The 27,961-nt window shown below is 38.9% G+C and overlaps 1 protein-coding gene across 1 annotated transcript in view; it reads right to left on the bottom strand.

Moving 5' to 3' along the window:
• WDFY3 (WD repeat and FYVE domain containing 3) overlaps positions 1 to 27,961 on the bottom strand; it is a 151,705-nt gene that overhangs the window by 15,742 nt on the left and 108,002 nt on the right. Inside the window, exons 28-54 of the mRNA XM_066547961.1 lie at positions 27,436 to 27,530; positions 25,246 to 25,366; positions 24,257 to 24,474; positions 21,405 to 21,640; positions 20,016 to 20,150; positions 18,756 to 18,935; positions 17,216 to 17,260; positions 16,542 to 16,775; positions 15,095 to 15,194; positions 14,251 to 14,411; positions 13,458 to 13,687; positions 12,493 to 12,602; positions 11,456 to 11,638; positions 10,412 to 10,569; positions 9,460 to 9,537; positions 8,517 to 8,744; positions 7,627 to 7,680; positions 5,631 to 5,799; positions 5,291 to 5,454; positions 4,396 to 4,544; positions 4,004 to 4,124; positions 3,580 to 3,665; positions 3,223 to 3,303; positions 2,773 to 2,827; positions 2,306 to 2,425; positions 1,496 to 1,613; positions 261 to 367 (exon numbers count right to left, since the gene is read on the bottom strand). Coding sequence (XP_066404058.1) covers positions 261 to 367; positions 1,496 to 1,613; positions 2,306 to 2,425; positions 2,773 to 2,827; positions 3,223 to 3,303; positions 3,580 to 3,665; positions 4,004 to 4,124; positions 4,396 to 4,544; positions 5,291 to 5,454; positions 5,631 to 5,799; positions 7,627 to 7,680; positions 8,517 to 8,744; positions 9,460 to 9,537; positions 10,412 to 10,569; positions 11,456 to 11,638; positions 12,493 to 12,602; positions 13,458 to 13,687; positions 14,251 to 14,411; positions 15,095 to 15,194; positions 16,542 to 16,775; positions 17,216 to 17,260; positions 18,756 to 18,935; positions 20,016 to 20,150; positions 21,405 to 21,640; positions 24,257 to 24,474; positions 25,246 to 25,366; positions 27,436 to 27,530 — 3,736 coding nt within the window. The remainder of the gene's footprint in view (positions 1 to 260; positions 368 to 1,495; positions 1,614 to 2,305; positions 2,426 to 2,772; positions 2,828 to 3,222; positions 3,304 to 3,579; positions 3,666 to 4,003; positions 4,125 to 4,395; positions 4,545 to 5,290; positions 5,455 to 5,630; positions 5,800 to 7,626; positions 7,681 to 8,516; positions 8,745 to 9,459; positions 9,538 to 10,411; positions 10,570 to 11,455; positions 11,639 to 12,492; positions 12,603 to 13,457; positions 13,688 to 14,250; positions 14,412 to 15,094; positions 15,195 to 16,541; positions 16,776 to 17,215; positions 17,261 to 18,755; positions 18,936 to 20,015; positions 20,151 to 21,404; positions 21,641 to 24,256; positions 24,475 to 25,245; positions 25,367 to 27,435; positions 27,531 to 27,961) is intronic.

Below are 27,961 nucleotides of genomic sequence, written 5' to 3'. Positions count from 1 at the left end.
CACAATAGAACTCATTTTGGTTTTTGTCTGCGGCTACTTTGTTTTGTGTACATTTAGGAAAATGTTCAAACTACAAGGGAAAAAAAAAGGTGAATTCCATCACATCTTTTAAAAAGACATATCAAAAACCTGCCAGGCAATAAGAACTCTGCTAAAAGGTGTTTCTTCTATGATATTTGATGAAAACAAAGCTGACTGATCTTATTTCCCAGCGATGCCTGAAATACACAGCAGGCAAGAAACTTGAAGTGCATTTTTACCTGTAACCGTAAGAAAATCTGAGTAAAAGGCTCCATCCGGACAAGATAGGAAGCCACAATCATGGCTGAGGAATAGTGAGTCCCATAGTGATAAGCTGGGGTTTCCCCTGCAGATTAAAAATCATAAACACAGGAGAAATAAATTCATTAGGTGACAGAATCAGTACGACTGGAAAAAAAAATAACACTGCATTTTAATTACTGTGCAGCCTTGGACACCTTCAGAACTGGAATTTGTAATTTTCATTCTCAGATATCTGAAAGCTTTATGTTTTGTCACTTGAGTTTGGCTGCAGTACAGTAGCCCTAATTCAACAGGGTTCTGCAAAGCAGTACTGAATGGTTACTAATTTTTTGTTTTAATTAATTGAAATACTGCAGTGCAACTACAGTGATTTCTGCTGAAGAAACATTTCTTTAAAAGTTTTTTTTTTAATTTTTGGTGTTATTTTGTACTATGGATTTAAAATCTTGGGCAGAAATACATATCAGAACTGTTGCCTACAGATTTTGTACAGCTTTTACTTTCTTAATTTCCAGGCAAAATGTCTGCACAAGCACACTTAGAAAATACTGATTTGTTTCTAAAAATGAATGTCTTTGCCACCTACTGCTGTTTGACACAGAACAGCACTGCAGTAGTTAAACAGGCTTCTATCTTCAATGAAGGCACACAAGAAAACTTGTTTTGCTAAACACAGAAGTTTTATTTTCAATATACAAGAAACCTCTAAAATCATGGCTAGGTAACTTAGTTGCATCTCATTCTGAGGCTTTTTTAGCTAAGAAGCTGCTGTTTCCTCAGCCAAAAAACCATACTTTAAGATTAGAAATGAAAAAACTAGAATACTGCTAATGCAGAAGCATTTGAATTCTTTGTACTACTAATTTTCATACAGCAGCAATCAAACTGTATTAGCAGACACAGCTGGTTGTGTGCTTCATGTGCCTGCCCATATATATACATAATATTAAACTCATCTAAACGTGCAACTGTTCTTTGTTTTTACATATAAACAAAGATGTCATTTAGATTTAAAACAACACAGAAAGAAAGCCAACATCTCTAAGTTCTAATTTAGACTTTGTTGGATGGTCACAAAAAAAAACATGGCAGAGTTCTGCACATCCATATCCAAATCTCTCTCCCCACATTATAAAAAAATCCATGAGTCCTTCCTATGATGACGGGCACATGTTCGTCTGTTCTTTCTGCAGGATGGATTATTACTTACCATTGGGATCCTCCCAATCCTTGTATCGCTTCTTGTACTGGGCTAACCTGTCCTCTGTTTGAGCTCCCATGGGCTTGGCCAGGTTTCTGAATGTTTTAGGATTTGTAAGATCCAGTTCCTTTAAAAATAAATCAGACAACGATTTTATAAAACCAAACCACATCCTTTGAAAGCTGCTGATTACCACAGTTAACACCACCTACCTTTTAAGGTTGTTATCCCTGCTTTCTACACACACAGCAAATGCCATGTTGGATATGCTTAAAACAGTCCTTCAGTCTGATCCAAGACAGCCAGCCTGTTTTATCTGCAATCACATCTGGGCTCTGCACAACTTCTGCCCTGCTCCTCTTATCCTGTCCCCAGTTCCCCCTAATTTTTTCACAAATACTCAACAAGTCCCCTAACAATATTTTATGTAATGGTCTGGTTGGTGGCAATGGCTGTCCACAAAAGCATCAATAGGATGTTTCGTCTTTTTCAAAAGCATATTCTTTCACCATGGGGCCAGATTTCATGGTAGCCCCTACCACAGTCTTCTGAACAAGGATACCTTCTCTGTGGGCTTAGCATACTTCAGGATACACAGCTTAAAGCTAATGCAGACATTTACAGGAACTGCTGCAAGGTAGAGGGGCAAATGCCTCTCTCTGGATCCCAGCCCTCACCTGTGCACAGGCCAACAACATCTGTAAAACCAGCCCAGCCAAGATTCTCTAATACCCTCCCTGTTGAGAAGTAGGAGAAACACAATAGAAACGTTCAACTTATACAAGACCACTATCAAGGCTGGCGAGATGTTTTATTTACCTCTGAGTCATAGTCTGCAAGGATCCAGGGGAAGACAGGGTACTGCATGAGGTCGTTATAGGATCTGCCAGCCAGGGTGTTCAAGTGCATCAGGTACTGGAAGTTACTGATTTCTCCTCTCTTAAGGCAGACAGATAACAGCACAGTAAATTTTTCACTTTACAACAATCAAATGTCAACCAGCCAGACTGTCAATGTGCAGCCCTCCTCAAACAAACTTACTTCAATATTGCAATGCTCACTCTATTTTTACTACAGCTCTCCCCCTGCAATTCAACAGTAGAACCATTTCTTATTTGATGATGATACCACGAAATACTAAAAATTAAATGCTGAGATACACTTGCTACAACAGTGTGTTCCACCAGTTAGAATAAGAGGATGCAACTTATGTGTATTGATTATTTATGTATCACTACAAAATGTGGAATTTAATACAAAAAATACCCCAGCATTTTCATACTTACTTCCCATCTTTGAGTAACAGATTTTTCTCCCACTAAAGTGCTAAGCAAGCCAGACCTAGCAGGAAGAAGAAAGTGAATTTCTTGAGTTTGCAGTAAGAACTCGGTTACATTTTCACAACCCAAAATTTCAACATTAAAAGTTATAAATTGCAACCATTAGAAGTACATGTATCCTTTCCTTTTGCAGTACCTTTTTTAAAAATTCTAAACACGCACTGTAAAAATTATGCATGTTAATTATGCAATTCATTGCAAGTGGTGGCTGATGAGTAAAATATTTTTAACAAATTGGATAAATCTGATGGCTTCAGCACTCCAATACCTTTCAGAATGTATCAGTATACCGATAACATTAATTCTGATATTCTCCAGATAATCATGATATCAATGCAAGCATCATATATTGGAAACTGATGAGCCCCAGAGGTTGTGAGGAACAGAACCACCTACCCTTGCTCTACACTGGTGTTTGGTCTCTGCCCAGACACTGACTCCGAGCTGTCGGTCAGAGATGGCACCACAGCCAAAAACCTGCAGCAGCAGTTAGAAGATTATGATTAGTGTTTCTGCCTTTGGGATGTCATCTCCTGAAAAGCAGCATGCATTTAGTACAGTTCCAGACTTCCTTTTGAGCAGCTGCACAACAACCCCAACAAAATCACAGGAGCCTCTTCTAACTAAAGGCATGTAGTGCCTTCTAGTGGCTCTTTCCTGCAGCAGTAAGCTGCTAGCAGGCACCAAACAAAGCCTCCACACATAGGTATTTGCAAACATTCATGTTAAATACTCTAATTTATTTTACATTACCTTTGATAAACTTTGTTTCTAACCCCTTTCTGGAAAGCTAGAAGATAGTTCCGTCCATCTCCTGAGAAAACTTCAATTGCAATTGGCTGAAAACAGAGGACAAACCCATGTCAACAATAACTTATTTTCTTGTCACCTCTGAAGCCCAAGCACAGACCAGTTTAGTCATGCTATATGTGGCACTAAATTACAGTGAAGCAGACTTTGCTTAATGCAACCAAATGTTTTATTTTTGGATGACTGACATTGACTGACACGCCCAATAAACTAAATCTGGGTAAGTTGCAACAAGGATGCCCAATCTAAATGCTTCAATTTCAACACAGTCAATAGCTTCTCTTTCCAAATATTCTTCAGTTATGTATTGATTTTCATTTCTAAAAATTACATCATCAAAACACTCCAAATATGGTGTCCAAGTTACCTGCAAAAGATATCTCCTTTTGTGCACCTCCTTGATATCTTCATATGCAAAAATGCTGCAAGTTCTTTTGAGTTGACTTGGACCTTGCCTTGCTCCCCTAGGTATGATTGGCTCATGCATCCTGTAAAGGAACATAAACAGGCCTGAGTGAAGTGATTAAAAAGAAGAGAAATTTTCTTCGTGGAAAAGAATTATTCAATTAATTTCATATGAGAGTCCAGTTACAGAAACAGCTGATAACATATTTTCACAATATACCATACTACAAATTGCTCAGTACCTGAGGTCTTCCAGCATCTTACATTATCTTGGAATTGACTCCTCAAAAACCTCATTGAATACTTCTTGTTCAGCTTCTAAGGATCAAGGAAAGTCTCTATGAATGTACTCACTTTGGAGGCAGTGTCTCAATGTCCCGTATCTCCCTGGTGGCTGTCATGGTAAACCCATCGATTACGTAGAAGTGCTCTTTCCCAAAAAGAAGCAGCCCCTCGCTGGTGTCAAGGCCCTGAACCCGAGCACAGCGGTACATGTGCTGGATCTATGAGGAAAAGCAGATGCTTAGGGAAAGCAGGTTAAGGAGCACAGGCTCAGACCACTGCTCTGTTAGAACAAGTCCCAGAGACTGCTGTATCATTTGCACATACAGCAAAAATCTTGTCAGTCTCTCCTTTAATCAGACCTAATGCCTAATCCCTCCCTAACTGGGGAGGAAGTTGGATAAAGCCTCATTAGTATGATATAAATGTATCTATTTACCAGTTTATCTGCTCGCACTACGCTGCCTATTTTAGAACTTTCAGCCTACTCAACCATGATCACAATGCTATTTAATGGTATACTTCTGATGGACAAAGCCTGAAATACCAAATACACAGCATGGTAAATCACCACTGATCTTGGGCATAAAATACTATTTATCAAGGCTTCACATTCTAATGAAGGCAACAATTAATTAGGAACAGTGTGCTAAATTCAGCGCTTACATTTTCAATGTTTATTTTCTATCCTGATTATTAAGTTGACAGGACAATAAACCAAGCATGGGATAGCTCATAGCCTTCATTTCAGGGCAGGTGAATTTTTCCCTTGCAGGCAGAAGGCAAAAAAAACCCCCACAATGTTTCCAGTACAGCATTTTTAGGGTCAGGCACACAAAGAACACATTTAAGGAAGAAGCTGATGAAATATACAGACCAAGGAAGATATATAGGACATTTATTCATGTCTGGGACACATAATGAAGAAATTCCAATACATTAAATTCTTAGTGTTTTGACACAGTACCTTCTCTCCTTCTTCAAGAAGTCGAAGCAAAGTTGTATTGTCAGTCTTCTCCTCTTCATCAATTGAACTCCCCTCAACAATTTGATCCTGTGACTGGTCCTGGTTCTCATCATCTCCTCCATCAGGAGCAGAGCGAGATCGTTTCAGGGGAGGCTTCACCAGGCCTGGAAAAGAACAGAGACAGATAAATGTCATAAAGAGACACAGAAAATTGACTTCACAGAACCTATAATCTTTCAAATTACTGACCCAATGCCAAGAGAGAAAAACAAGAGTCCTGCAGGACTTACGCTTGTCTTAATGCAAATGCATGAGAGGATAACAAACCAAACTATCTAACCTTTGACTCTTGCAATAGTGTCCTCCCCATGCTCTGGCTCCTGCTGAGCTGTTTCCCCAACTGTGCTCTCTTCTATGGCGTCCTGGAAGACGGCGGGGTTTCCGGAAGCCAGGCGCATGTAGTACTCCTTGCTGTCATAACTGATGGCTCTCCGGTAGCGAGCAGGTTTCTTGGGAATAATGGAAGAAATCGCTTGGTCAGCCAATTCCTCCCTCAGTCCCTCAGTGAAGGTCTTTCAGGAACAGGTGTGCAGCACAGTGCATGCCCATTGAGTGTTTTGTGCGTGCTCATATACCAACACAGACAGGAACAGAGACTCTTCAGGAGATCTGATCTGTTGGCTAATTTGCAAGGAGCTATAGAGCCATTTAAGCAAACATGGGGTTGCAGAAAAGCCTGCAGATAAAACTAGAACATAGGGAGTAGGTGTAGTCAGTATGTTATGACCTGTCATAAAAGGCTGGGATACTCGTGCTTAACACTGATTGCTCAGAAGGCCATTTTATCATTTTTTTACTCCCTACCAACATATGTAGTTTATTTGTTAGCCAGCTGACTTCTCTGTTAGGCAGTAATTTGAATAAAAAATTGCCTCAAGAAGATACAACTATGTGGAAGCTGGTATGAACTAAAAGCACCCAGGGATTGGCTTTAAGTCTCAAAAATTCTTCATTAATTTAGTTGCTTCTTTTTTCATAAAGTTTCTGATGGCTTATGGGGAGGAGACTGGCATGAGAATATGCATGTGCCTGAAGTAAATATTTGAGCATTGTTTGTACCTTTGTACAAACAATGTGGTGTTTGTGGTGTTTTTGGTCTTTTTTTTGTGGGTTTTTTTTTTTGCTTTGTTGAGTGTTTGTTGTTTTGATTTGGGGTTTTTTTCTGTGTGTAATGTTTCCTTCCTCTTTGTCTGTCCCAACCCCCATCACAGGGTAATTCTTATGTTCCTCACTTAATTAAGGAAGTAACATTCAGAACAGAAATCAAACTAACTTTATTACAAGTTGATGCTTAGGATGATAAAGATACTAAGATCAACAACACAGAAATTATTCAGGTCAAATTGGCTGCTACCAAAAATCAAAAACTTAAGGCACTGTAATTTAATTTGCTGACTTATGTTTAACCAAGTCTTCACTCCTTATCAGCACAAAACTGCCATTTAAATGATGCTTAAAACATTTGTGGAAACAACTCATGTATAACCTACAAAGAGAAATCTTTTATAGCACTGCTAAGGTGAAGGAATGAAGGAAAACAGTAACAATTGATATTAGATATTCTGTATAATAGAATTACTTGCATTTATATGAATTAGATAATTGTAGAAGGAAATTCAAAATGAGTGAATGCACATTACACACTGTACTTAGTGATGGGCAAGACCGTGACTCTAATTAACAGAGAAAGGCATAATATTGAAATGCTTGCAGAGAAGCCACTTCCAAGAATGTCTGTTCTTTTCAAGAAAGGATTCATATTTTTTAAGCAAATGTGTGCATTTTATCAATAGCAAAACAGAGAAGAGTCAGCTAAGACAAAATTAATATGGCCTTTAACAAAAGTCAGCCTTTTAAAGCCCATTATGGACAAAAAGGAGAAAAAATGCTCCCCAGATCCCCTCTTAGAAGGAAACACTTTCCCAGTAAGTGCTTCCAAGCGATGTGTTGCCCATTACTAAATGTGTTCCACTGACCAATAGTTTCAGGTCCCAAAGCCACAACACTCCACACAGTGAGAACAGTGGTAGCACAGCCCAACACAGCCTGTTAGTGTGCAGCAAAGAAGGGAAGGTCTACAGAAAGTTTAATTAGGTGAAGGTTGAGGACAGCACAGTAACATCTTCTAATATGATTACTGAAAAAAACCTTAGGTCTGGAATTGTTTACTGAAAGAGCAAGTTGAAAGCCAAACGTAGAAGCCTTGTTAAGACTGCCTAACATGCAGAAGTTGTATTTATTTTACATTCTTTCAGTCAGTGTACTTGGTTCTTTACCTTTTGAGGAATGGTATCATCAGATGTCTCAGGAAGTCTGTTTGAGAAGTCAGACTGGAAACAGGGCATCAATTACATAAGCATCAATTACATCAGAGAAAGAACACTTTTGAGAAGAATGTATGATGGCATGTTCTCTACTTCATGTGAATTAGACTGTCACTACAGCTACTGTGTGTCAGACCACAAGCAGGCAAAAATATCTAATAGTTAAAAATTTACTGACTTCAAAGTTTTTTCTGCTTTTTTAAAGTACTTTGACACTCAGACATAATTTGAGGGGAAAAAAATCCTGCATGCATACACACATGCTTAAAAAGACATAATAAAGACTGCTTCCTTTCTTAAAAGCAGTGTTCCAAAATTAACAGGAACTAACTGCAAAGCTTTCAAAGGCCACGAACTTTTCTGCTCCACAGCCCACCTTCATCTTCATGGACTGACGAAAGTACATTTCAGAAGTGCACCCAAACCAAGACCTGTAGCCCTTTTTTCCTTTTTTTTTTCCAGATCACCTTTTGCACATTATCTAGATTAAGGACAAGAACCCAGACTGAACCTCACATGATAATGGAACTTTCAGTCTCTGGAGGCTTGTGAAGATGCCAGTGCTGTTTGTTGGCAGGATCACTCAGCACACCTCACATTATATTGCAACATATCCAAATTTGCTTTGTTTTGAGCCAAGTGACTCAGTCCCTTCCCTAAATATAGCATGAGGAACAACTGGACTTTACCAACCATTTAGAACAGACAGAAGAATATCAGGTCGTACCAAAAGAGTAAAATATCTTTCTTAAGAAAAAGTTATCAAGGAGAAAAAAAAAAGCAGCATTTTGCAACAGGGTGTAATCACCCATCTCACCCATCCCAAACTCCTGAATACTTACCAGCAGGTTTGTTTCCTGCTCAGCCTCGGGCATGTAGGGATACTGAGTATAAAACATGTCATTCCGCACCATCTTTTTCCTCATTCTGCAGGGCCCCTCAGTCATCTCCAGCATCCACTTGTCCAGGTGGGAGCCGATGGGGGGCCCCCAGAGCCCTCGCTCTCGCAGTAACTCGTACTCAATTTGAGACCACTCCTCAGTCACGTATTTCAATGCATTCTGCTGGCGCTGCACACAAACACATAAATGCATGGAATTTGAAAAATGATTTTAAGAATGAAACCAGATACGAGGACTTCCTGTCCTTATTGGCACAGGAGAGAAGTTCAATGAAGTGAAGTTTCGTGGTTGGTTTTTGAAACAAATTGCTTTGAATGACCTGTTTCTCTCAGAAGTTATTTTTTAAGATTTATAGCACATAGCTCAGCAACCAGTTTGAATGAAATGCCTTTGGGAATGATTGGCAGACACCACAGGGTGGAACAACTTCATTCTGGAAGGCACAGACCAGCCACTCTATTATTGGATGATACCACAAAATTTTCTTTGTGTTACTATGAAAGTAGCATTTAGACACAATGCTTCTCCACATTTCCTCTCAGTTTTTGTACAATGCTTTAGAAATACAGCGTACTTCCAATCACTCTCCTTTTGTTCCCTGCTTTGGTTTTTTTTACACTTGTAAGGAATTTAAGCTTCTTTAAAAAAATTCACACTTAACATGTGATATTGCTACAAGAATTTTCATCTACAACCAGATCAAAATGAGTTTATTTGATTGTACCTAAAAACCCCTTAAAAATAACAACTGTTTGTAAACATCCATGCATTTCACCTATGAGAGCCCAATATTTCACAAGTCTCATACTGAGAAATGGCATTGGTATAACTTAACAGGCCAAAGTATCAGTGTCAGGTAATTAGCACTGCAAGCCATCCATACCTCCTGGTATTCTTTATACTGCATATCAACCAGGTCCCGAACCACTGCAATGTGAGTAAACATCCACTGGGAAATTTCCTAAGACAAAAAACAAGGTGACAAACAGAATAAACAAGAGTTTGTTATGTAAACAAGAGTTTGTTCTTATAAACAAGAGTTTGTTTGAATGAACAGCCTAGGAATACACCACATTGCTAAACTTGCTCACAAAGAATAGTTCCTTAAAATAAACATTCAGAACATTCCTAAACAGATTGGCACTGAGAAAGAGTACTCTTCCCTTCTTCCTTTTAAGTAATATTTTGTGGATAGTGCCTAGTTTGCTGGAAATCCTCAAGACACCCACCCCTCCTCACTTTGTCCCACGCTATCTCTGTTTTCACTTATTGCTTCCTCTTCTGATACAACCAGGACCAGTTCCTGTCAGCTCCATTTGTTAAGTTCTTCCCTTTCCCCTTCATTATATACCTGCTCACCAGCAAAAGGACTGAGAGCACTGAGAATTCATTAATTTCTCAATTCCACTAATTTTCAGCTCAGAAAGAGAACTAGCAGCATATTTTTCCACAAAATTTTCAAACCCCTCTTTCCATCTTGAGGACAGAATGGGGAAAAAACCCAACATCTGTATCACAGCTTCCATTTCAGTGTAGCATTGCAAACTGAACTTAAGACCCAGACTACCACAGTCATGAAACAGAAGCAGCTGAGCAGTCTCACCAACAATGAAGGGCTGACTCTTAGCTTAAGGTTACAGATATGCAGATGGACCTACTAAATTAGACACACAGAAGCAAGATGCCCAGTCTGGAGAGTCAAAAAAGGGAAAGAAAACCAAACACAAGATAATACTTCACCCTGTGCAAGACACCCCACCTTGGGATATTTACCACAAATCCTGATCATATATTGCTGGATTTTAGACTGCATGTTATTTCTTGACAGAAAATACCTGTGTGGAGAGGTTGTGTTTACTCAGCCCACTCTCCTTGCGGTTCCTCCTGGAACCAGTCAGTTTAGAGAGGCCAAATCCACTGCTGACTCTTGAAAGTTTGGACTGTGTGGTTGGAACCAAAGCCTCTCCTCTACTGATGCATTTTTTCTCATGAGCTGAAAAACAAAGGATTAGGAGCACTTTTAAGAAGGTTTTTTTTCCCCCTCCCCCCATTATGCTTGTTTTTTTAGATAGAATGACCTTTTCTGTTGCTTCAAAAAAGGTGTAGCTGTACTCAAACGCTTTCTGCAAATACACTGGCCATGAGGGAGATATTGGAAACCTTAACAAACATCAGCCAGGAACACACAGAAACACAGATACTGCAAAAACAAGTATTCCAGGTTTCCAAATATGTTTTCTGTACATCCAGGTTAACCTCAATTACTTCAGAACTGTGAAATAATCAAATGAGTCACATCTACGGAATTGTAATTTCTGCTGTCTAAACTCTTGCTAATTCAGTCAAGCACCAATTGATCTTTATTACATGGATGCAGAGCTAATTTGTCTGTAACTTGTCCACCAGGATTCCTGGGTCCTTTTCCTGCAGAACTGCTTCCTATGCTGAACAGATTTCCTAGCCAAGAATTAGTCATAGCATCACTGCTGCTAGAGAAGGACTGCTCAGCCACCAATTTCCCATCTCAACACCAGACCAAGAGTTTGCAGGCTGCACCCAGACATGCTTAAGAGGATCCCCTTCCCTGCCTGGCACATCTAATCCTGGGAATGGTAATAGAGGTCACCACAATTCAAGGGTTCTGCCACTGTAATCCACAATAAGCTATTTGCTAACTCAGAGAGGGCCCTGTGCACTGGAATGTAAGAATATCCTGTTTATGGTCCTGTTTCTGAAGGATTCTGTATTACACAGTGCCAGTTTAGAGAGTATTTACAGCTACAAAAAAAGTTAAGCCTATATTAAAACATCCAGTGCATACAGTTTATGCTGAGGAAATCCATCCTTCTGGACAGCCAAATCCTCAAGTCAGGACTTACCCAAATGATTTTGCCAACATTTTAAACTCGCTTCCTCAATGAAAGGTCTGGCAACAGTTATATCCACTTGGCCACGATCATTGACAGGCAGTGTCACTTTGAAAACTTCTTCCAAAACCTGTTTTTTACTGTGGATCAGCTCTGTCCACACTCTGTTTATGGCTTTTAAAAGAAGCTGGCGACCTGCATAAGTACAAGATCACAAACAGCAAGCTCTCTACAGTGCTCATAGCATTGACAATTTTACAGTAAGGAAATTAATGATTTCTGTGATTACACTGTAGTTTCTCCCCCCCCTTGCATGATGTGTGAAATACCTTTGGCCAGAACGCCTGTTTTTGCCATTATGTATGCTATCAGAAAGTCCAGCAATTAATTTTGACAGTTTTTTCCCTGTGAATTTGAAACACTGGCTCTGATTAGTTGTGACTCATCTCCAACACCCATCTATTAACAAAATTAGATTGAAAAAACCTTATAGGAGTCTGTGTCTATAAATATATATATAATTCTATACATACATTATGCTTCAGCATTTTCACATATAACGTGTGCCTAAGTACCTGCATCAATATTAAATACACACATTTAAGAATTACTGAATACTTTCTTCCATAGCAAGTTCATAAATTTCCTTTGAGTGAAAGATTGTAAGCATACCACAAAATAGTAACTGTATAGTTTATACCATATATTTCTTATATTAAAATGAGCCACTTCTCTTGCATTTAAAGTAATGCACATAAAACTGTCTTTCTAATTCTGGAGAATGTCCAGAAAACAATGAAGAGCTCTTACTATTCTAACAAAACATTAATTTATCCTCAATGTGTCCATCTTGGTACTTCTTTGAAGAGCCTTTTCATCTATTTTTATGCAATTTTATACACACACAGTCCCGGTGCCCCTCCAGAGAGTAACTGGGTAACACACACATACCACAAGACCCTGCCCTGGGTCACTGGGGTAAAAGATTAGTGATGACAATACAGAAGTGGCATTATGAGACATCTGTGGCTTTGTCATTCTCAGATTACCTTCACTGACATCTTGATTGTAGACTCCATCTGGTTCTATATCAGAGGGGATCATAATGTGCCAAGTTGTCATCCTGGCTTCTGCTTCCAATCCAAACCCATCAACATTGCTACAAACACACAATGGATTAACAATCATCAGAATAAAAAGACACAAAAACCCAAGCCAAGATAAAGCATTTGGTTTTGTATCAGATTCACAAAGATTAATACACACTACTATAGCAAAGCATCTTCACTTCTGTCCATTTGAGGTCTGACAATTTGTGGTCACAAGCTGAACTGAAGGTTTATGAAGAGATGATGTGCCACAGATACTGGGGTCACTAGCAGAAGATGGTGATATTTGAAGAAACACAGAACAGACGAGGTCAGAAATGGGGAACACTGGGGTTTGATGACTGTTACTAAGCATCTTTGGATGAAACACAAGTTGTGGATCTTCTTGGAAAGAACAAATGAAAATGCCAGGCTGGCATTTGCAGCAATGCAGGAAAGGAGGTGTCTACAGCATTTGTCACAGATGCCTGATTTAATGCATGACTGGCCTTACTCAATGCTATACAGAAGAAATACCAAGATATTGAGCTTGTATGAAGTGATTCAACAGACAGTAAATCCAGTGACAGGACCCTCTGACTAGTAATTACCTAGCACCAGTGCTTCCTTCTATCTTTAAAACATTTCAATTTATAAAAGGTCAACAACAAAATAGCTGGATAAACACATTTGTCAGTATTTAAAATACCTCTACGAAAGGAGGTAAAAATGTTCTCTATTTCCAGGATCTTCAAACCTAGTGTTGTCTCAAAATGAATTTCTTAAGCTTGCTTGCAACTTACTGGCTGGAAAATTATAAACAGCCCTCCAAAATTTGCTGACTTATTTGCAAGGTGAGTAAAAAAGGGTCATTTTAGTACTTCCCTGCCCTGGCTGTGGAATGCACTTCTGCCTGACATATTTACCTTCCCACATGAAGATTAATCAAGCAGTGAGCTAGGCAGCTGATGAATTCCTGATCATGATTTCCAGGTCCCAAAATTAAGTTCCTGTTTACAGTAAGGACCCTTAGGGAATCAAGGAGAGCCACTTGCTGAGGAACAGTTTTGTGCGCTCTTGAGAACTGATACAGGATGGTTCTGTTCAGGCAGTGATAAATGGCATCCAGCGAGAGTCCCTGAGATCTTCTTTTTGACTGATGGGAAGGAAAAAAAACATGATCAGAAGTAGCAGCAACTCATTTTACTGGCACACAATCTTCCCTTGAACTGACCCAAGCTCATTTTCCAGAATTAGCATTTTACTCTAAGTGTCAATTCCATTAATTTCAAGGACTAAAATGACATTAATGATTAAACACTTTGAATTTTAACATCTATAAAGATGCTGTTGATTTCTAACAGTAAGTCTTCTAACAATTTCCAATAAAAGTGTGTGAGGAAGGTTCCCAAAAATGTCAAGGTAAATTTAGGGAGCATCTCAAAATTCACGTGAGGCATATTTCATTGTTTATTTTGGGGGGGATTTCTAAAAAAATAATGTGATCTGAGAGCAGTTCTTACTCAACTGCTCTTCACAGAAAGATGTGCTAAGAAAGCTCTGTAAAGAGAGAGTGAGCCTGAGAAAGAAAAGCACATTCTGTGCTTTTCCCAAACATTTTTCACTATCAGATTGTCTAGTGACATCACTCCATGCATTTCCACATAATCTGCAAAAATGGTTTTTCAGGCAGGGTAATACAACAAACAGCCCTGTTACCTGTGCAATGAGCTGGATTATGAAGTCCACAAGAAGCTTGGATTCTTTGTTGAACATGCCCTGCCAAAGCTTATCTACCACACGCTGTGTAAAATAAAACACATTGTTCACCAGCACTTGGTAGCTTCCTCCACTCGTTATAGGCAGAGATGCATCTTCACCTAGGTAATAAAAACCCCAAAGTTTTCTACGTTTGTCAAATAACCCCATCTGCATAAATACATTCACATTAGTTTATGCTTTCTAGACTTCTATAAAAGACAAAGAGATTCAGCCAATGAAAGCTAGAACCTCATGGCTTCCCTACAATACAAAATCCCTTTGATGTAAGCAACCACGGCTCTGGACTTTTATTTTATCTTTTAAAAAACTATTCTGGATTTTTAAAACAATATTCTGGATTTATTAATGCACTGAACCCACAGGAAGACTGTGGGTCTTATTATTAAATTAAATTTATTGAATTACTGCTGTGGCAAGAAATGGGGAGCCTTACAAGGAAGTCTGAACAAAAATGCATACAGTTCCTTATGACACCTGGGATGGAGGCAGAGCAGCCCAAGAGCTCCTGGGAAGTCCAGCAAGCCACCATGAAATGTGACTGGACCCCCTAAGCCATGTAGTTTTTGTGAATAACTTATCTTACAGCTTTGGCACGATCAAGGTAGGGACGGAACATGCAAGCACGTCAACACCATTTACACATCAAAGGAAAAGAAAGGGCAGGGGAAAAAAATTAAGACTATCAAGTTGCAACAAAACAGACTACCAAAAAATAAAAAGTCACAGAATCAAAACCTGGTGTCCAAATCAATAGATTGACTATTAAACTTTGGTATATTACCCAATAAAACATCAGCTGCAAGTAGGTGGTCCATCACTCCATCCAAAACATATGTCTGAAACTCCTTCTGCTGGGTTCGTGTTGACCTTTCAGGAGAAGCCTAAAAATGATATTAAAATAATATTAAGATAATTATTATCTCTGAACAAAAAAGAGGGAGAGGGATGGTGTTCTACATTATTTCCTTTTCTCTCAGCTCCCATGAATTACATTTTTCTTTCTCTTAACATTCTGTCTCAAATAAAAAAGTTTTGGCTTTATCAAAAATCTAAGCATGCACATAGAGTATACACTGGCTGCATGCAGTCTTGCAAAGCATACATTATTCCTTTTTAAATCCAGGAAATTTATCTTCTGCCATAACAGGTACTGGAAAAGAACACGTACTGAAAAGGTACATGAAACTCTACACTATAAACATATGTTCAACCTGTGATTTTCTAGTTGACACAAGTCACCTCCTTCAGTAAACAATGAGCAAATGGGACACATCAAATATTTAAGTTGCAGAAAGAGAAATAACAGTAAGTTTGGCAGTGTGTACCTACCTAATTCTATTTATGCTAATGGGTAAGTAACACTGACAAGTGATAACAAGTTAAAAGAGCTGTGAAGAACTGCAGCCACTTGAACATGATCTCAAATATGCCTCCCGTGTCTGTGGATCTTCTGACATTTCATTTGTTTTTGCTTAGTGACAGCAAAGAGGTGCCCAACTGCTCCAGGAAACTTGTTAGGAAATATACAAGCATGCAAGTGGGGCCCAAAATTCCTGCAGCTTTCAAAAAAATTCTGGGAGACTCAGCAAGACATAAGGTGAGATAGTTAAGAGGTAGATCAAGGTGAATGAGAAGTGATGTGAACATTTCAAAATGTACTGTCTGAAGGTATAGGCAGTTAAACAGTAACTGAACTCCTCACCTCCTTGCCTCACCTCATTAGCAGGACAATGCTTTCTTCAAGTGTCACGAACTTCAGAAGTTGATTGACAGCAAGACAACACAGTTATTTTGTGAGGTTTTAACGTATATGAAGCCGTATGTCTTTTTATCTAACTGACACGATCTACGGCACAATTTCTTTTTATCTAATACAAACAGAACGGAAACCCTAATTTCTGCAGGGGTTTTAAATTTTCAACAAAGTCAATAGAGATGTCATGGTTGGAAAGGTGCTTAACCACTGAATCATACTCCACAAAATAAAACTTGAAGAAAGCTTCTTATGCTGGTTTTCCAAGCCATTAAAGAAAAGTGAGCAAGCTACTCTTTATGAAACATTAGTGTTTCTTTTTTTCTCCACTCTTATTTCATGACAATTCCACTGAATCTCAGGTTACCACTAGCCTAATTTTGTAAGGTAATAGAAGAAAAAACATTTTGGGAAAATAAGGTGTCACAACTAAGCTCAAATAACAAAACCAAACTAAACCACAAAGAAGTTCTACCTCTAGCAGAAGGTCTACCAGTGGAGTCTGTTTGCTGGCTGGTGTGAGACATAGGTTATCAATGATCATCACACGCATGAAGTCAAACACAAACTTCTTGGCAGGGTGGTTGGTCAGGTAGGTCTTGGTGCCCACATTGCAGTATTCTGATTGGCTCCTGTTCATGCCAGAATCAGCTGCAAAGGCTTTAAACTCTTCAGCCGGGGACCCAACTTCGTCATCGAGATCAGTGACCTGTAAAAACCAGCATGTTAAAACTGCAGAGATCAGCTGATTAATGGCAGTTTCTTCACTTCTCTATTTTTTGCTTGTCTTTCTAAAGGTATTTCACTTCACATTTTGCTTCTTAAGAAGCCTTTTTAGAAAATTATGATATTCAGAATCAGTTCTCCAATATGGAAACATCCAGTTTTGGATTCTCAAGGCAAATGATGATCTGGCATGAGTTACATTTCATGCTCCCTGACCAACAGAATTGGATGATTTCTAGATACTTGGCAAAAATAAATGTTCTCATTGAAAAAAAAAAAAGAAAAAGAAAAGTTTTGAAAAAGTTATTAACTAAAGCCGTTAAAATAAAATCAAGACAGAAGCCAACTAAAAAAAGGCCATCAAGCTTACATAACATAAAACAAAAAAGGAACTGAGCCTTTTTTTTTCTTTTAATACAATACCTTCATCAGAGTGCAGTTATGGGTAAGCCGGTTTCCCAAAAATCTCTAAAAGAAGAAGAAAAAAAAAAGGGTCTCCACAGCTTTCCCATTTCTGATGAACAGAAACCTTGAAAGGCTAGCTCTTAAAGAGGACTGTAACAAAAGCACAAACAGTAATGAAAGCTGTCAAATCCAGAAGACTGACTCTTTCTATGCAACTCCCTTCCTTAAATGAAAGAGGAGACAATATGATTTCCCTCAACAGGATTCTTGTATCGCCAGCTTACATGTCAAGTAACCAAATGTTTTGAACATTTGGTCTGCTTTAGCAGGAGAGTGTTTTCAAGAAATTAAGAGAAGCCCAAATATGTATTCTTTCTATTTTTAATAGCAATCTCAGAAAAGCTGAAAGACCTTTAAAAAAGTTAAGAATCTTCTCTCAAGGCTGAATTTAAATTATAATGTTTTATTGCAGAAATCTGGCTGTGATTCAGGTATTTCACCAGGCACTGATTAGTGCTACACATTTGGGCAAACAGAAACACTGGAGGAGTAAACCAATTTGGAGTGAAGAGCACCCTCAGACAGCAAAGAGCTCAAGTTGCCAGGCAGCTAAACAGAATTTTAAGGGATCTAGTAGTTAAAGTCTGCTTAGAGACACAAGGCTCCTCTAAAAACTCTGTACAGGTGAATGCCAAATCAGCATTACCAGTTTGTAAGTGGAACTTTTTTGAGAGAGAGCAAGCTCCTAGTATGTACTTGAAATGCAAGTTTAACAAAAAAGCAAAAATCCCCATGTCTTTAAGAGAGACTCACCAGCAGGCATTGTTAAAAATTGGTCTCCCACTTTTATTGACAACAAAATAATAGCATACCACAAGTTATTATTTCCTGAAGTTTTTTTTATCATACTCTCCATAGTTCTAGCATTTGGCAACCTCTAGACTAATTATCCTTCCATGTTCTTAATAAAATTACTTTTAGATGCTGGCTAACAATACCTGTTTTTTCCCTTTCCATTCATATTCTAGAAATAGTATCATTTGCAAATGACACTAGGCTCAAAGAAAACTTCAGCCAACAATGCAAGCAAAGTTGAATTCACACCCTCTCTTGGCTTGAGCTCAGTAGTTTCAGGAAATACAAGAACATTGCTTTGTGGTTAAGCCACAAAACCAGAAATGGGAATGGGAAATGTGAGGAAAAAGAGGTTTTGGGTTTCATCACATCCTCCAGAGCAGAGGGCTGACAGTCTCTTTTGCTTGTGTAAATTTGAGCTCGCATTTTTCATGCGATCGAAAATAATGTCCTCTAGAAAACAAGCAAACTGCCTATTGCCCCTAAAATGCTGCTTCTGATGTCCCTGCACAACAACTGCCCTGCAGTTTAACACACTCTTCTCTCAGATCCACAACCCAAGTACAAAACATCCAGCTCAGCCCTGATGATGAACCTCTTGTGCAAGTGAGTAGAGCTTTATCTTGGTATGACTGGTAATTGATAAATCCTCAAAAGTAACACTCATGTGAAAAATAAAAAGGCAAGCAGCTGGATTTCCTACCATCTCAGAGTATGGTCGGATGTTGAAAGGAAACACTGTTGCAGCCAGCGCACACAGGAACTCTGGACTCATCCACAGGGAAATGAGGTCAGGTACATTGTGATACAAATACCGAAAGAACTGCATCAGGGTGACTGGATATTCCCGAAGCCAAGAGCCTTCTTCCTCTGACTGCCAGGGCTGGGTTGGGAAACAAACACCAGATTAGCACAGACTGCAGCACGTGAATATTTGCTTCAGAAAGGAAGAGCACGCTTTCGAGCACGTTTCAAACAGGAGACCAACAGCATTTTACAGCACATCATTGACCATAAGCTAAAATGTGTGCCCTGTCATGTAATGACTCAAAAATATTGGCAAACATGAGCAGACTGAAGCCAACCCAAAATGTGATGGCAGAGTTGAACATGCCTGGCGTCAGCACACAAGACACAGCACATGTCTCTAAGCATGTCTGAAGTGTATCCAAACAGGTGAGGACCAAACACAATGATCGGTCACCAGCAGAGAGACCGAGCATGTGACAACAGGAATGGGTTCTGCAGCAGGTACACTTGTCCAGAAGATGCTTCTGGACATGTTACCTTGGGAGAAACATGCAAGCAATAGAGCATATCACATACATATGATGATCCAACAGGTGACAACCGAACAGGTGCTGCTTTTCAAGCACTTCAGGAGGCAATTTTCAGCAGATAACACATTCTGGCTTCAAGGAAATACATAATTTTCCTACTGAGAAACCAACTTTCCCTACTCTTGACATTAGATTCAAAGATGAGAAGATGACACATTTCTCTGGCAGTAAATTAATTTCTTCTGGCATGGGGCTATTCATAGTCAGGGACTTCTCTGCATGGGGAAGGTTCATGAACGAAATCTGCAACTCACAAAGCTCTGAGCAGATGGGATACAGAGTCTCAAACATTCTCCCATGATGTTAATTGGGAAAGAAATGGAATTATCTCTGACAAGGACATTGTATCCTTCTGCTTTCTTGTTTCATTTTAACTGCAGCTAAGCAGAAAGCTCAGTCTTTTTGTGGAAAAACAGTGATAATTTTGTTGCTACTAATATTTCCACAGATACAAGGGAAAAAGTAACATAGAAAAACCCAAGAAAATTACACTTTCCACCAAGTATTACAAGACTAACAGCCAATTTTGTCATGGTACTAACAAATGTAATTTGGCTTTTAACCACGTGGAAAACTTGAACAACACAGTATACTGAAATACAAACAAAATTTCCGATGCTTACAGAATTCAGCATGCTCCTCAGCATTCCCAGTAACAAGAAGGCAGCTTCTGTGCAAACACTGTGTATTGAGGAGGTAACAGTGCCACAGGAGGCAGGAACTCCAAATATGAATGTCCAAATGGAGTCTAAATCAAACTGCAAGAGGTGAAAGAGAAGACATGAAATGATCCTTTTCTCCTGGGCAATTGTATACTGCTTCTTATTACAGATACAAAACACTCATTTTGCAGTAGATAAAAAATTAGTTTACATCCTCCAAACTTTATCACCAAATGTCATATGAAGGTCACATGTCACTGCAGAAAATTTCTTTTAACCATGAGCTAATGGAACTGCAACTCTCATCTTCTCACTTTCTTCTCACTTCTCATAAAGTATGCAAATGTTTTGAAACAAAAGAATTGTCAGCAGATGTGCCATACAGTCAACTTCGTTGACCCACATTTAGCAGTAAAACCCACATGGTATTCCGTAGGAAAAAAAACCAAACAACACAAACAAATCAAGTTGTATTTTCCAGCAAGTCTAAATAATAAATCAATTAAAAATAAAAAGGAACCAAGTGTCCACCTCTAGCATTAAAAGAGTGCTATTAAGTAGTTGAATTTAGTTTCAGTTTAACAGTGTCATACTTCAGTGCTATAGGCAGAGGAGTGAGTTTCACAACTCTGCCTCATGGTAGCAGAGTGCTGAATGTGCTGTCAAGTACTCCTCTTGAGAAAGAAAGCGGGCACCTTCTGGTTTGAAGTTTTACTTTTCAGTTCTCACTGATAAATAATGTCAGCACTGCACCCATTTTAAATAGGCACCCTGTCTATCTAGAATGGATTGTGTGTGGCTTTTCTTCATAAGGCACTACCCTGAGGTTTCCTAGGACTGTTGTAGGTCACAGAGTATCTACTCACTTACTTCAAAAAAGCCCAAAATAACCTGTTCAGAATAAGAATAATCAACATTTTTCAGCAACAACTGAGTTGTCTCCCTATAAAACCACACAGACTTTCTGAAATAAAAGCAACCTTGTTCTGCTTGTAACCTGTGAACTCTCTTTAACATAGCAACTGCCCACTTCTTAAACAAAAAAACACAAAAAACCCACCTCACAACCAAAGCAAGTAAGCAAAAGATTATGTTCCCTTCAATGCCCACAGCATGCCAGCTTGAACTAGGAATCTACTTCTCATTTGACCCCAAAACGGACCAGAGTGACACCAGTGACAGCTAAGCCATAGCAGGCTGGCTTCTACATACTCCCAACCCAAAGGGCTTAGAACCAAACACCACATCATGACTGTGAGTCAGCTGCAGAGAAGGAAAGGGCCCGGTTAATTCATTATTTTCTTTCACGACAGACAGAATTGCATTCACATCTTACTGGATAATCCCTACCTTGGCACCCTGATTACACTGGCTGCTGATGACAGGTGCACTGACCTGCAGGTTTTCAGGCAGTTCAGTGACTGGCTGCTGCAGGAAAAGGGCCATGAGGAGGAAATAGAGTGCAGGCACGTTCGTGTGCTTTGGGAGAAGGGACTGCAGAACGGGGAAGCCTGGGAAGTGACAAGCATCCCGGTTAATCTCCCGCACTGTCGATCTGCCACCAGCACTCCGGCCAACATTGAACCCTGGGACAGAAAACAAGGCACAAAGGCAACAACGTTAAGAGGGAATTGCCTGTGAGGACCCTTCTTGCTCACCTGGTGAGATTAAAAGGGAACCTCCTCAGAAACTAATGCTGTACAAAACAAACGTGCACTACAGACTATCACACACAACACCATTCTGCTGCAGATGTCTCATTTTTTTTAAACAATTAAAAAATAAAGGAAATTACTGCTTTCTAGTACCATATAGATGACACTGTTCCATACAGACTGCTTAATATAACTGCTTACACACATATCCATTTTCTGGCTGTGACCATAACTTCTGACTTTTAAAACACCCAGGCTTCTGAAAATAGGTATTTTGCTGGCTGAGATCAAAATATCACCTTAATCTCAGTTACAGATTTATATAATGAAGCAGCAATCCATGGTCCATTTAAGTCAACGGGCAGCTAATTTATGTCCAGAGAAGTCTCAAAGGCATTTTGTTTCAGATATTTTGTTAATGATTAATCAGCTGGTAGTAAGCCTTAAACAATCTTATTTTATTTAAGTGCTGCCAGAACCACTTTTTGTGATGCTTCTATCTACTTATTTCAACTTCCTACTTAAAGGAAAAAAAAATACACCTAGGTGGCAAAAGCACTTATTTTCAAGCAAGGAAAGAGGCAGGAAGACAGGTCTGTCTCCACATCAGCACTATGAGCCATTGGTCTGACACTGCCAGTGGTCAGGTGGTTTTTCTGAGGCTCAAATACAGACACACGTTCCACCAGAAACTGACTTTTTAAACAGAAAATCTCTATCAGGAATCAAAGTAATGAAATCTGTGCTACACAGCGGACGAAATTCCATCAATAAGCTTCAACAAAATTCATCATACTTGGTTTCATGAGAAATCTTGGAGCGAGTATGTTATGATTTCTTAAAAAACACAGCATACAAAAATTAGATTATCTGTCACTATCAGGTTATGAGACTCAAGTTTAAAAATATCTTTTTCACCACGGCCTAGCTTGGATTCAATTAAAGTGATAGTATAATGGGAAAAATAGGGAAACTTGAAAAATGCTTTCAAATGTAATTGTAAATCAAAATCTTACTTCGAAAGATTTTGTGACTGAAGAAAATGTTTATGATATTGGACATTTAAAGTACATACTGAATAAAGAATGGCCTATTCCCTAAAATGCCAATGGTTTAAGATTTTAAAGCACAACCAGGCAAGGGAAATGCATGTGCAAAATTGTTTCTTAAATAAAACACAGAGCCTTAATCAGAATGAGCCAAACAACAGATGCTTTTTATTTTAACAAGAAAATATTTGCATGGGTTTTACAGCTTCTGAAAAACCATTTTCCTTAATCCTCCTAATTCATGGCAATGCAAAGAACCATCCTATGCCTGTAGCTGAATATCATGAGGGATATATTGTGGGAAACAGTAAAAAGAGAGTTTTCTTTAAGCAAAAATAACAAGATACTATATTTGAAATCTATCAAGGATACAAAGCAGAAAGAAATAATTTTTGTATTTTTGTATTTTCATTTCAGGAAAATCCCTCTTCATGAAAGGAGAGCACTTCAACAAGACTTCAATTACTTCCTTATAGTAAACCATTTCAGAAAAACTTTTAGTGCAGTAACAGATCATATACTGCTGCAACACAGACAGGTGGCTCCTTGAACAGCTATTTACAACAATGAAGTACTATTGATACCACTGCTCTGATCTAAAGACTACTGAGGCTTATGAAAGGCCCTCATTTAATGTCAATGAGTTTGCACCAGAGCCTGAATAGACATTCATCTGAAAAGCACTATTTTATTTTGACTAGAAAAAAAAAACAGGTTGGTGGGAAATTGCCACTACACCTCTCTATAAAGAGCTGACAAGCGTTATTTCAAACATTTGGAGACACATTTCAGACAGCTCAGAGATGCTCAAAATGGGCTCTGTAGCACTAAAATCTTACACACAATTCTAGGTCACAGGGGTAACTGAGAGGTCTGATAAGCTGGCTAACAGAGGATTTAAGAACTTTAAATAAAACCTTTAATAGAAAGTGTGCTTGTATACATGAGAATGCAGTGAGGGAAAGGAAAAGAAATGCTGAGACTATACTGTGAACACAGAAATTTCCAAGACAGCAAAAATTCAAACTGGTAAATCTGATGGACACAGCACTCACTAGTCAAAGCAGCTCAGACATAATGCTGCACAATTAAGTATTAAAGGAATCAAACAAGCAAAATTTTCCGAATCTTTATTTATTGTATGCATCAAGTGCTGCTCTATGCTTCCTTTGCAAGTAGCTCAGCCACATCTGCCCACGGGACACACTTAACCTTACCCTGATGGTAAGACAAAAAAACCAATTAGCTACATATGATGCACCAAAACTGAACTACAATGGCATCTGTGTCATGGGCAGCTTTGTAAAACCACTCCCTTTTGCCTAGGAAATCCTAACTCTTGCTTGTAAGAAAAATGAAGTGCAGAAGCATCTGATGGCAGCACAGACGAGTAACAGGAAGGCCTCAGCCAAACAGCACCCCCCAGTAACCCATAGCTCAACACCCCAGCACAGGTGCTCCCAGCAACCCCTGAGCCCCGAGGGGCTGAGATGCCTACCTAACACAGTACCAATCTTATTGGTCAGGACAGAATCCGTCTGATCCAGCCAGCCTCCACCACTGAGACCTTCCTTAAACTTAATAAGGATGGACTGATTGCTCAACAGGACCACGAGAATTCTCATGGCTGCCGTGACTGTGGTGGAATGAAGATGTTCTTCCATAAACATCATAATCCAATCGAAACCCAGTGTCTTGACCAGTTCTTCACAAGCCCTAAGTGAAGGGGGGAAAAAAAAAGTCACATTTTACAGCATTTCATTTTCTACTAGACAGCAAAAATCAATGTCCTCCACTGCAGGGAAAACCTTCAGAGGAAATTCTTAGTTAAGTTTGCTACAAACAACTAATACCACTTATCAACTCTTTATATGAAACAGGTAATGTGCATTTGTTTAGAAGAAAGGAAGGACTAAATACAGCTCCTGAGACTAATTCCATTGCATGAGATTTCTCCAATAGCTGCTTTTGATAACAAATATGGACTTTGAACTGAAATCATCTTGTTGAACAAATAGTTTTCACATGACTTCTTCATGACCTGGTATTAAAAAAATGAAGGAAGATTGTTTCTTTCTTTGTTTTTATTATGGGAAGAGTTACTTGGGAACATTTGAATGTGTTTTTTGCAATTTAAAGGGGCATTCTAGGGTCGATGATCTTAATGATAACCCCTACTGAAGCCTCTGGATCTCAACCAAATGAGAAGCTGACTATCCCACTTCTCTATAACTGAAAGTTTTCTCTTGGACAGATTTTATTTTTCTATAGCCACACACGAAGTTGAGAGAAAACAACAAAATTAATAATGCATCCCATTTCTACTAGCATACCTGAGAGTAATTCAGTGACATCTGCATAAATCATTCAACATTTCCTATAAAACGATGCAATTCAACTAGTGATTTGAAGGGTGGCTGTATAATTCTTCACCTTGAAATAAAATATTATATCCTTTCTCTGCTTCAAGGGTTTTTTTGTACTTACTGCAAATTAACAGTTGTCTTTTCTTTAGATGTATATAGAAGTTTCAAAAGGATATCTAAAAGCCTGTTCCGCAGTAGAATAAGATTAGCTGAAACAAGTCCTCCAAAATCATCCTCTGTTCCTAAATATTGAATAAAACCAAACAAAAAAAAAAAGAGGCAAAATCAGGATTTTGGAACTTGGGCATTCTAAAGGCTATTCATAAATTCCATACATAAGCAAATACAACCTGACCCCCCACTCAGGCTCCAAGGAAGCTGTGCTAAAGTGCAAGCAGACTGTAATATGGTGCTGAGAAATGTCTGGTGCCTCCTTATCACTGTCCCACAAACTTCAGACAGCTTGAAGAACAGGAAAAAGAGAATCATAGCTTCTCAGACAATAACCTGAACTGAGGTGGTCACTATCTGTCACCCTTCCTTCCCATCCCTCCCTTCTCTCAAAACTGCAAAACATGGTAATTAAATAAACATTTTGCATTTTGAAAGCAGAGTGGTTCGGGGGGATGTGGAAATTGTAAGGAAGTGACCCTGATACTTCCCAAATCCCTCCAAGTCTAAGAAAGAGAGAGAAAAATTAGTTTCCTTTTCTTTCAACACATCCCCAAGCTCATCATCAGTTGAAAAACACATTTACTGCAACCAAGGCAATCCATGCAGCACAGGACTAACTTCACAGCTATTCTGCAAATCGCTCTTCCTGTAGCTTATGCTGTCAAAGAAGGACCCCACTTTTACGTTATTAAAAAAAAAAAAAAAAGGCAGCACAGCTTGAGGCAACATATGCAAAAATGAAGACAGACAGATAAATAGAAAATTTCTGGACTGAGGTTTTGTGCACAAGATAGAGACACAAAGGATCTTCTATGGCAGAAATCCAACAAAAGTGGTGAACTCTACTAGCCTAAAAATCTCATGCCTTTTGCCTCAAAAGCTTCTCTTTTCATTTCTGCCACACCCTGAATTTCGCCCCAAGGTTCTTCAGTCCCCTATGTAGGCAAAAACCATCTCAGGCTGCTGTTAGCATGGGGGAAAAAAACTGAAATGAAACTCATGGCCTGTAGTGGGAAGACCAAGCTGGATCTCTCTCCAATACCCAATACCCTCTTTTTCACTAAAAAGCTCAAATTTAATCATCTTTGAGACCACAAAACCAAAACTATTCAAAAGGAACAGGTGAGGCACAGGAAGATAATGATGAATCCCACCAGACCATCGAATGGTTTGGGCTGGAAGGAACCTTGAAGACCATCAAGTTCCTACGCCCCCGTCATAGGCAGGGACACCTTCCAGTGGACTTCCTCTGTTTATTCAGAGCCTCATCCAAACCGGCCTTGAACACATCCATGGATGGGGCATCCACACCTTCTCTGAGCAACCTGTTCCAGTGCCTCACCAGCCCCTCACCACACTCACAGTAAAGAATTTCTTCCATATATCCAACCTTAACTCTCTTTCATTTTGAAGCCATTCTCCATCACCCTGTCACTACATGCTCTTGTGAAAAGTTCCTCTCCAGAATGTGCAGACTGCCCAAACCCTGTTTTTTGTGACACCAGACCAATATAACTAAAAGAAGAAATATCTCTCTCACTTGTCCCTCTGCAACAGTATATTGCCAAAAGATGTAGAAACAAAGGTTCTTTGGATAATCCTTCTTTTATTTGGCTGACATCCACTGTAGGACTAAAACATTTCTGTTCAGGGAGACAGACTGAAAATGCAATTGCACAATGTCAATAAGGGTAGAAACGGTCTCAAATCAGTTCAATGTCAGAATTATTGAAGGATGGTAACATTTCTTTTTTTGCCTAAAAAAAGGTTACTAGGCAGTCTTAGCTAATTCTTTCACTTCTTTCACACCTGGAGGACTGATGCACCCAGCAACCAGTTGTTTGGTTTTGTTTTTCCTCCTTTTTCCACAAAGAAGCAGAGATACACAGCTGATTGGAGGGAGCAAGTGGAGGAAAGAGAACAAAACCATACGGTGTTAAATGAAGGAAACAAAAAAAAGAAAGTTTTGCTCTGCTTTGCACTCAATACTGAAAACTAAAGCCCCACTAACTGGCAGTCAGGTTATAACAATATTGTAACATTGTTCATGATACTATTTATACATTTTTTGTATTCAAGCTCAGAAGATACTAAAATATATTTTATTATACTGCTTCTAAGTACTGTCAACACTTACCACTATCAAGCTTTTCTTCATTGTTTATTTCCATGACCACAAATTTCTCACAGACTGCAAACGTAGGTAAAGTGGAAGAGATGAACTGTCCAAACCTTGATGTATACAAAAAAAACATCACTCATTGATATGACAGATGCACTCTCATCCATCAATAATTCACCTTAAATATAAAACCATGACACCAGCGACAGGGAGATACCCAAAAATGTCAGCTTCCTCACATCTGAAGATTGATAAAAATGGTCTTCATTTAAAGTTACTAGCCAAAACACAAATTAATTTGTAGTAATTAATAGAATACTTGCAGACAAGTCTGCAGGTAAGGAACCCTTAAAATGCTAGGATTCAGGAAAGGGAACTGGGAGATACCGCTGAGTCCTAGTAAAAGGAACACCTCAAGTTAAAGGAGAGCAAAACATTATTTGCAACTCCTTACAGCTGAACAATTATTAGATCAAAACAGTGGTTACTCAGCTCTGGAAGAACACTTATGCCTATAGCTTGAGGTTATGTAACACAGGGT

This window comes from Molothrus aeneus, chromosome 4 (genome assembly GCF_037042795.1).
Source record: "Molothrus aeneus isolate 106 chromosome 4, BPBGC_Maene_1.0, whole genome shotgun sequence".
NCBI lineage: Eukaryota > Metazoa > Chordata > Aves > Passeriformes > Icteridae > Molothrus > Molothrus aeneus.
The sequence above is the reverse complement of the archived record's forward strand: the minus strand, read 5'-3'. Positions and strand labels throughout refer to the sequence as shown.